The sequence below is a fragment of the Pleurodeles waltl genome, chromosome 6 (genome assembly GCF_031143425.1).
Source record: "Pleurodeles waltl isolate 20211129_DDA chromosome 6, aPleWal1.hap1.20221129, whole genome shotgun sequence".
Taxonomy (NCBI): Eukaryota; Metazoa; Chordata; class Amphibia; order Caudata; family Salamandridae; genus Pleurodeles; species Pleurodeles waltl.
Window position 1 is genome coordinate 848863712 of NC_090445.1, and position 10656 is coordinate 848874367.

At 42.4% G+C, this 10656-nt stretch overlaps 1 protein-coding gene across 2 annotated transcripts in view; it reads right to left on the reverse strand.

Moving 5' to 3' along the window:
- Positions 1 to 5815, reverse strand: part of OGA (O-GlcNAcase) — a 475247-nt gene extending 469432 nt beyond the window's left edge. Inside the window, exon 1 of one of the 2 annotated variants that reach the window (XM_069239571.1) lies at positions 5244 to 5815. In XM_069239571.1, coding sequence (XP_069095672.1) covers positions 5244 to 5409 — 166 coding nt within the window. In that variant the 5' untranslated portion in view covers positions 5410 to 5815. The remainder of the gene's footprint in view (positions 1 to 5243) is intronic. The other variant, XM_069239570.1, reaches the window with a different exon arrangement.
- Positions 5816 to 10656: the final 4841 nt, after the last annotated feature.

Here is a 10656-nt window from a genome sequence, read left to right on the forward strand (position 1 = left end):
AGTGTACCAGGCCAGAATTGTTTCTTTCTACAGGCAGTTCATCTATGCATGAGGGTCGATGTCTTGGGGGATGACTGCAAAGAGTGTCGGACTTTGCATATTTTGCCTTTATTTTTTCCTTTTATTTGAATAATCTTTATTTTGTGGCCTAATAATTTAAGTAATGGAGATTGATAGCTCTCCTTTAATTCAACACATTAAATTAGGACGACCACTCATTAAAGGATAATTTAAATGAGTTCATTCAGAATTCAGGTGAGCAGGCTATGTCTGCCTTTATTGACAAATTATCTAAGAATATCGAGAATTAGGTTTTCAACATTGTGTCCAATACACTGTTGGCCCATTCTGTGGGTGTGGGGGGGAGGGGGTGGGCAGAAAACACCCTTCTTCATCCTCAGTTACAATTAATCCCCAATAAAACGGTGGCACTATCCACCAGTGAGATTTTCTCACATAAGGCCGAGGACACAGTTCTTAACAGGCCTCCTTCTGTGGAGGGGGAAACAAACAAGGCATTTTTGAAAAATCTTCATCTTTTAAATGTAAGGCTAAAACCAAACATTTCATACCCAATGTTAATACCTCACATCCTGGACACAGATGGTAATTTGGGTGATGTTGACCCAGACAATAATAAAGATGGCCAAGGAGATGCAGACTCTGCACCAATTCTTACCCACCCTCCCTAAAAAAATAAAATCACATAGGGCCTGCTCGCCTAGATTATCACAAATCAAATTTTGTATCAGATTCGGATGGGGTCCCCCATGTTCCACCCCAATAGTATACACCACCCTTATTCTACTGAGTAGTTTCTGGTGGACCACATGGGTGAATACGTGGCTTCCAGACTATGCTGCCCTTTGGACAAACAGATACGAGCTAAGCTCAGATCAGAGTGCTGATGTCCTTCACTTCCCATCAAGATCACGGTGACACCATCCATTGACCCCTCTCTTCTAACTTTCTTTTCCAAGTTTGGAAAGGACCTGTTCAAAGGAGTTGAGAAGGCATTGTCTTCATGTCAGGACAAATTATTGGACACTGTAGGTCCCCTTGCCTGTATTTTTGATTTGGCAGAAGCAGCAAGATTGGCTACCATTCCAATAAATCCGGATGACCTTTTTTATGGGCACAACAAAACTTTTGCCTTCTCAGAAATGCCAACTCTGCTCTCACTCACAAATGCAGAAAGTTTTTTTTTTCCCCAATTGGACCCTAAATTAGTTAACCTGGTGGTGGTAGATCCAGGCATTAAGGTGGAAGGTTGTCTCTTCAGAGATGTGCTCATAAAAGAATTGAGCAAATACGTCTCCACGTTCGCTTCTTTGGATAAGGCCCAACAGTTCCTAAAGAAGATGTTTTCCCAACAGGTTTTCCCCAGGGACAGCGCAGGCAGGAACCACTTTGCCAGCTGCAGTTACACAACCAAGGTTCCAGAGGTTCATTCAATTCCTCCTACCAAGAATAAAGGCCTCAGTTCTACCCACAGAGAGGCTGAGGCAACTAAAGTTCCAGATATGCCTTTCAACCAGGTGAGTCCAATTGCTGACCAACCTCCAGGAGGAGGTCGTATTCGTCTATTTCTTCTAAAATGGTGGACAATAACCTCAGATCCATTGGTTCTAGACACAGTCCAAGGTTATGGAATCAAGCTCTACTCAGAATCTTTTCAATTTTTCCTCATCCCCCTCAATTTCCCACAGAAATATCATCCCTCATCTCTCTAGAGAGTCTCTCCTACAAAAAGAAGCAATTTCTATATGTCATCTCAATCATTCCTGTTTCCTCAGCTCTGTCTTTTTAGTTCGAAAAAGAAACAAGATGAGACAAGTCATCAATCTCAACCACTTTGTGGTATATCGTCACTTCAAAATAGAAACCATTATTCATCTCAGGGATTCTCTGCTTCAACTTGACTGGATGGTTCGTTTGGATTTGCAAGACACCTACCTTTCCGTCGCTATTCATCCCTTTTTAAGAAGTATCTGCAATTTCAGAAGCTAGGCCGAACTTTATCATTTTTTCCTCACTTTCTTTCGGTCTTTCATCTGCCCCTTGGTGCTTCACCAAGCTGATGCAACCAGTAGTTGCTTTCCTCAGAGATCAAGAGGTAAGACTGATTTATTTGGTTGACATCCTTATGATGAGCCAAAGTCTTCTCTCTCTCTACAGACTCATATTCGTCTCATGTGTTCTCTCCTTTCAGATTTAGGTTTTCTAATCAACAGAGAAAAATCTCTTCTTTCTCTCGCCCAAGAAATACAATTTCTGGGTTTCCTTATAAAAAGTAAAACTCTGCCACTTTGCATCTTCCTTCAGCAAAAAGTAAAGTCCATAAATTCCTAAGTCCTGCAAACCCACCACAACAAGGTAATTTCCTTCAGGTCTCTGACAAGAATAGTAGGTGTACTTTCCTCTGCAATTCAAGCCATTTTCCCAGGTCCTCTTCATTATCAGGCAGTTCAAAGATTAAGAATGTGTCACTTACAAAAAGGCCTTGCTTAATCAGACAACATTTCCCTAGATCAAGAATCTCATCTAGAACTACAATGGTATTTACAGGTCTGGAATGGCAGGACTATGTTTCCATCAGCCCCAGATCTTGTGTTAGAATCAGATGCAATCGACACAGATTGGGGCACCCGCTTTGGACCAATATCGACTGGGGGTTCTTGGTCACTAGAAGAGTCCAAATTGCACATCAATTGTTTAGAGATGCTTGCAGGTCCCTTTGCGATCAGAAGCCTTGCAAAGAGCAGTCAGTCTTCCCTACATACAGGAGGCTAGGTCTTCCTTTTTAGGGTCGAGCCTGCGTTGCATGCGCTCTCGCATGCATATCGCAGCGAGACACTTTAGGGATTAGAAAAGGGCCAGGAGCCCTGTCGACGTCACGTCAGTGTTTTTCATTGGTTCGTGGGCTTGCCTAATAAAATCTGCTTGCTTTCATTGGTCGAAGGCATGCATATGTCATGCCTTTTCCGGTGGCTACCCCTCCTCGAGCGCATCGACCAAGTACAGAAAACATGCGAGGCTCGCTGTTTCCTGTCCGGCTCGTGGATTACCTTTTCTCTGACTTACTAGCACGATTTCGCTTGGCAGAAGTCGAGCGCTTTACATAGTTAATTGCACTTTTTCGGGTTACGTACATAAATGCACTTTTGCCGATAGGTGAAAAGTCGGGTTAGGAGTTTACAGCGCTATCAGCTCTAACATGAGCAAACGCGAGACCCGTTTCATTGCAAATGCTTGTTTACTTTGGGTGCTAAAGTCTGCATGTGACTTCCCTGGAATTAGTAATGAGTACTTGCTACTTCCAGACGTAATTCCACCAAATAATGCAGCCTACAATTTACTAACTGTTGCGAGGTCCCATACCCTAAGCTTCTTAAGGGGATTCATGTGCTTCTTCTAGCCTCTGAATTTGCTCCAATACCCGAGGAGTATTTCTGAAACATGTTGCAGTGATGGTTATGCACTTAGAGGGAAACTTTGTGATTTATGTGTTTACTGCTGCATTCCATGCCCCAACATGATAGTGTACATTGTGTTTGATGTTCACAGTGTCAGGGTAGCAAGGAACCCTTCAGTAATTGTATATTGTACAATCATTTAGGATTCATTTTGTTTGGTGTGTGTGTATATATATACACACTTTTTAATATAATCCTTTGTAGAGTCTATTTTGTTGTGCATTTCAAATGTCACCTATGTGAGTGTGTTGCACAAACACTTTACACACTGCCTCAGGAGCTAAGCCTGGCTGCTCTGCGCCAAGCTAGCAGGGTGTGAGCACAGTTGATCTTTGGTGTGTAACTTACTTGCCCTGACAAGAGTGGTGGGCTCTGTCCGGCTTAGGTGCACACCACAGCCGACCAGAAACCACAGTTCTAACAGTATGTGTATCTTCCATCTTCATGATTCATTGTACCCAACATAAGGTTACATACCTGCAAAAGGAACATAGAAAATATACAATGGTTCTTAAAATGCAATCAAAAAATGTAGTCAGGTTCGATGCTACCAAGTTCTATATAACACTATATTACCACTCTTTCAGTCATGCACATTGTTAGGTACCTTCCCCGTCTCAAGATTCAGACACAGACTGGGGCCACTTATCAGAATGAGTCAGTTTGGCTAACAATATTGTGCATATGCTAATATACAATTGTCGTATTCAGTAAAAGGTGTGTCTGACACAAAAGACAGATTTTGAAAACAACTCATGGCAGAACGTGTTAGGATTAGAACGCCTGAAAATATTTTCTGATGTGCTTCATATTTACAAAATTAGTAACCTTAGATGTGCACTAGGCACTCTACTTGTATCTGTACTTTTTAACCATATGCCTGACTCCAGTGGCCCTTCTATCATGCAGCGTTCAGCAGGGTACGCTACCTTATGTGCCATTATTGCTTACATATGTGTTTCGGAAGGCAGATTGAGTAGTTTTTGTGTACGATAATCTGCATAGCTCGTTTGCACTAGATTATAAAATAACAGTTGGGTGTATCTATATGTATGTAATGTAATAGAGAAATAACAAATGCATTCACGAGAAAGCCGACTCACTGACAATGTAATAAAATGTTCAAGAGAAAGGGCTGGGATTTACGCCACCTCGGTACCGACTAGGGACTGCTTTTTCCACACACTTGTTTAATTTAGAACAGCGCTCAGCGAGGCACCGTGGTGACGCGTGCAAAAAAAGCCGTTACGTGGCTGGGCTCGGGTGGCACTCTAAAGAGCAAATTGATTCAGCAGCACATAATATTACGTCGTTAGTAAAGATCATAATATGCATTTGGGTGTCAAAAATTGCCCCAATTAAAAAATAAAGTAAACGTATTGGCAGAAGAATGAAAAAAAGTCTGTTGGACAGCGCTGATCATAATCACTATGCTTAAAGCTAGGCACTCAGCAGCAGATATCACTAAATATACTTTGCTCTGACAATTCCCACTCCTCCAAACTAATCGTGTCATTGGCGCAGTGAAAAAAAAACAAGAGAGTAGTCAATCCTAAATATTACGTAACCGAAGGAAAAAAACGACAAATCTGTATAACACAAGCCATCTGCACAGGCAAAGCTGTAGGCCTCGATGGTTATACGATTTAAATGGCAAAGGCTTAAGAGTACAAAGGCAAAAAAATGAGAGGATGAATATACCAATCAGGGCCACTACAATCCTCTATTTCCCTCCTACCCCCTCCAGGTTCTGGTGCATCTGCTCACCTTCCACTACGCCGCACAGGAACTTGCGGGAGCATGCAGTCTCTGACTCGGTCCCGTCCTCGACGGTCTCCGGCGGCTGAACCATGGCCGGAGGAACGACAGTGCACGGGCTGGGTGGAAGCTCCGCTTCCTCTCCTCCGGCCTGCGGCTTCTCCTTCTGCACCATGGTGAGAGGGGAATGGAGTAGGGTTGGGCGGCAGCAGAGTCGAAGGGGCCCCAGGCAGGGACACAGAGCGCACCTCGCCCCTCAACGCCGAAAGAAGGTGCGACGTTAGCTCTGCCTGGAGACGTGCTTCCTTTGTTTGCAGCGCAGACCCAGGTAACGATGATAGGTACTTAGAGGGGCTCTGCTTGACTGACAGACCTGACTTGGGTGACAGCTCGGTACTGCTTCCTCTTCTATAATTGAGTCCCCTTTCGCTCCCCGTTGTACAAGCTGCGCCGCCTCCCTACTCTTCCTGTTTATTGTCCGTGCGCATGCGCGGGAACCGGATCAAACCGGTGCCCTCAGCATCCGGGCCATGACGGAGACAAGAAAAGAGATGAACGCTTTTATTTACGATTTGCTTTTTGTCTACAACGATATTTTTGGTTTAATTTGTTACAAATGGGATAACTGCAACATACGTAAACAAAGAACGCGGCTCGGTTGTCATTTTGTCGAGGAGTTTTTACTTCATAACACGCATGCGCGTTTACTGCTTTCATCTGGGTGAGAGCGACGGCCATGTTAGGTGTCCGAAATCCATCCCTGTCTAAGGGTGGTGGGGCGGTTCGTATTGATAGATTTACCGCATCTAAAAGGGCCGCTGCCTGGATACAAGAAGTACGCATGCCCGATCGGAAGTTTATGTTACCATCTGCAGGAGCCCTGGCCAGAGAGCTCATTACTCTTAAAGGGACAGTGCTGCACTTGAATTAAAAAAAATTCCAGCTATCGCGTCAAGAATTCTATGTCTGGACCGGAGGCTCTGTTTATGCTTCTCTTTCTATGCTTTCATATTTCAGCAGCCAATAGTAAAAGTAAACAAACAATAAGGTGATAACCATAGAGATGGGCCCTATAAATGCTCTGGCCCACATTACACTTCCTCTTTCTTTGCTGCTCACCAGCCAGTTAAGTGCTTTTTTAGGGTCGAGCCTGCGTTGTGATAATGCGTCCAGCCCTTATAAATTACCTGTACCTGGACACGTTGGAGGTCGGTGAATCTTTTAACCGAGTCGGGCTCTCCTCATCCTCAATAGTTGAGTCACTCAGATCAATAATCAATAACTGTTGTAATCGGTAATCAGTACTCAATTAATAGATCAATATAACACATCAGAAATCAATAACAGTTGGTATTTCGGCGCACCATGACCTTTCAGTGTTGAATAACCACACCAGTTTATTAGAAGTTAGTGAATTTATTTCCCTATATTAACAAAGCTAGCACAATATATATATGTCTCAAGACCAATTGATATATGTATATGAACATTACTAGCTGTCCATAACGGCAGAAGAAACGCAATCTACGCAAAATCTGAATGATGATACACTCTGTTATAGCAATGCAAATCACCAATGTGACTAACTGTATTTGACTAATTGCATACATTCGGTCAGCATAACAAGATTTCAATTCTTCATGATACATTGAATGAATACCTCGACTAAACTCTAATTAGTATTGGCATGTGGGACTTCATGCAAAACGAATTTAGTCAACACAAATTTGGAAAACTTCTAGCTAGGATCCTATCAAAATAGCAGTTGGTAGGAAAAAACACAATGCATAATACAATTATCCTTTCATATTTACCAAATACAATCAGCATTCAAGAAAAGTCTTCGTCCTTCAGGTACCGGTTGACCAGCATGGGGCAAGTTTCAAAGGGGCAAAGTTAAGGGCAAGTTTCCTTTCAGCGGCAAGGAGAATGGGGCAAAGTTACTGCATGGGCAAGACGGGGCAAATCAAAGTTAAAGTCTCTAGGGTGAGAATTCTTAAAGTCTCTTTCTCTCAGATAGAGAAAAGGGCATCAGGGTGTCGTCCAAAATGGAGTCTGGCATCAGGCTTCAAACTGGCGTCGAGGAAAATGGCTGACTTCTCTTTGTCCGGTGGGTTTAAGTAAGAAACATTCCAAATTCTGCAGGGTCTTCCATTGGAGGGTTCATAGGTTGGCTTCAAATTGTCCAATCAAAAATTGTCTTTTACTAGCGCCCATTTATGCATACACTGTCCTTGGAGCCTTGGAACACAAATTGTATCATGGTTTGCCAATTATTTTACTATCTGTACCTTCATTGTCCGCACCTGCAGAGACTGACCTTGTATCAAAGGGGATGTAACCGGCCTAGCACAAAACCTTGGAGATAAGTGTACCAGCCAGTTTCTACTGGAAAAATACAACTTCAAGCAAGAATATATGTTTCATTAGTTCAAGGAAAAAAAATCACGCAGTTAGAATTTGAAACCAAGCAACTAGGCCAAAGCCTGTACTAAATTTAAGCTAAGCAAAACAGTTTTCAAACAAGAAATCATGGCATACATTTGCGATTATGACGGATTACTACATTTTTAATACTTCGTGATTAATAAAGCTCGTTTATAATGATGGCGAACTACCCCGAGGGCACAATTTCCCTCGCACATTATTTCTTTACTAAAATCACAATTCATTATATGTATTGATTACACGGTATACATGAATATATGTCGGACCTTCTTTTTCTGCGTCATCAGTTGCATGCGCTCGCGCATGCGTTTCGCAGGGAGACTCTTTTGTATTTATAAAAGGGCTCGGAGCCCTGTCAACTTCACATCAGTGTTTTTTATTGGTTGGTGGGCTTCCCTAATAAAATCTGCTTGCTTTCATTAGTCGAAGGCACGCATATGGCATGCCTTTTCCGGTGGCTAGCCCTCCTCCAGCGCAGCGACCAAGTACAGAAAACATGCGAGGCTCGCTGTTTTCCATCGGGCTCGTGGACTTTTTTTTCTCTAAATTACGAGCCCGATCTTGCTTGGCAGAAGTCGAGCGCTTTACGTTCTTGATTTCACTTTTTCGGGTTGTGTACATAAATGCACTTTTGCCCGATAGGTGAAAAGTCGGGTTAGGAGTTTACAACGCGATCAGCTCTAACATGAGCAAACGCGAGACCCGATGCATTGTAAATGCTTGTCCTTTACAAGTTATGGTAATTGGTTATTGTATCGTTGTACTCGTTTTCAGCCGCGCGTCAGTTACTAGTGATATGCTGTTCCTTTTGATACAGGGATCCGGTTCGTTCGGTTTGACGCCTCATACCGTTCCGCTTTGACATTGCAACCTTTTATTAGACCACCCCCCATCCTTTGATACAAACAGGTCAACCCTCTCTAGTGGCCTAGCTGGCTTCGGGGAAAGATGGAATATCCCAGGCCTTTCAAAAGATGCTCAGCAGCTCATTAGTCTCACTTGGTCAGCAGGTACTCATAAGAGATACACCTTGGCATGGAGACTTTGGTGTGATTGGTGTAATTCACGGAGTGCGGATCCCATTAGAGCAGATTGCCATTTGATTGTGAATTTTCTTTCCTCATTATCAGTGGACGGAATGGTTTACCGGTCTGTGAACAACTTCCGATCAGACATTTCAGCCAGTCATTCCTTTATAGAGGGAACTCTGGTAGGTCAATTGCCCATTGTTTGCAAGTTGCTGAGGGGTATTCAAATGTTCAGTCCTCCTCAACCAAAATATTCTTGTTCATGGGATGTCAACATAGTCCTTAGATTCTTGGATTCTTGGCCTGGTAAATAATATCTATTGCGGAAACAGTTGTCAGCCAAATTTACCATGTTGCTGTGTGTTATCTCTTGCAAGAGAGTTTCTGATGTTAAGGCTTTGGACTTAGCAGGTAGGCAATTTTCTCCGGAAGGAGTTTCTTTTCTAATATCTAGGAGGACTAAGAGCAGTTCCAGAATGGTGTCATATCTAGCTTTCACAGGTAATTCTAAGTTATGTGTTGTTCAGTGTTTGAAAGCATATGATGCCATTACGGCAGAATTTCAATCTGATATGCAGGGTCAATTATTGATTGCATTGCAGAGACAGTTTCGCCCAGTGACCGCAGCTACATTGTCTAGATGGGTGAAATGGCTTCTTAATGAAGCAGGTACTGATACTTCAATTTTTGGAGTGCATTCTGCGAGGGGAGCTATGGCTTCCAAATCATTTGCTTTAGGATCTCGTTTAGAGGGCATTTTGAAGGTGGCGTATTGGTCCTCTGAGTCTACGTTTCAGAGCTTTTACTATAAACCAATACTATATGTGGCCTCAATTGTAGTGGATCCGCTTTAAACTAGCATAATCAGAGCCTCCGGTCCTGACATAGAATAAAACATTTTCTAGCATTCGCGACAACATTTTTTCAATTCTATTAAGGACACGGAGGCAAGGATTATCCCATCCAATCGGTTACATAGGACAGCATATCTGTTTGTATATTACGATTGAAATTGCAGTGTTATATTGTTGTGCTCATGCATTTTGATGCTTTTAACTGTTCCCTCCCTTGTGCAGAAGTACATTATTACGCATTGTGGCTTTTCACTATAGATAGACTGTGAATACTTCGACTTTGTTTTTTCTTATTCCTTTTAGGACTAGCAGATAAGTGATCTAGGATACTTCCTGGGTGTTTTGACGCCATTGGAGTGCTTGCCACTCAGATTTTTTTAACACGATCAGTTGCAGGACAGTTCTTCCGGTTTGGATGTCTTCAGTTCACTTGGGAAATTATTTTTCGTTCCTGTGTTGAATTTGACTCTGATTGAAAGGTTTTGTCTAATGTTATTGCTTTGGATTGCAAAGAAAGAGGAAGTGTTATGTGGGCAAGAGTATTTATAGGACCCATCTCTATGGTTATCAAGTGACTGTTTGTTTACTTTTACTAAGAGAAACATAATCCTCTCCTCCGTGTCCTTAATAGAATTGAAAATTCTTTGTCACGAATGTTAGATTTTTTTTTTATTTTAGATTATATTAAGGACACGGAGGTGAGGGTTATGCTTTTCCTTCTTTGCTGTTTATTGTTATGAAATACATAGCAGCCAATCAAAATAAACTTTTTTTAATGAAACTACATTTCCCAGCAACACAACATCATTTCCACTGCGCCAATGACGGGCATCGCCATATGTATGCTTGATCCGGTGCCATTTTCCTCCTCTTTCTTTGCCTAATGGCGTAACTTGAATTTCACCTTGTGACTCTGGCTTAACTGGATGGGTCCTTTGCTCAAATCAACTGGACCTTAGCAGAAAGAACTCAACTGACGACAAACAGGGTCTGGAAATCCCAAACAAGGAGAGAAAGTGCATTCTTTCATCCATTCTTTTGTTCAGAATCTGGAAAAGACATAGAAGAGGACCTGGTAATACCTAACCTCTG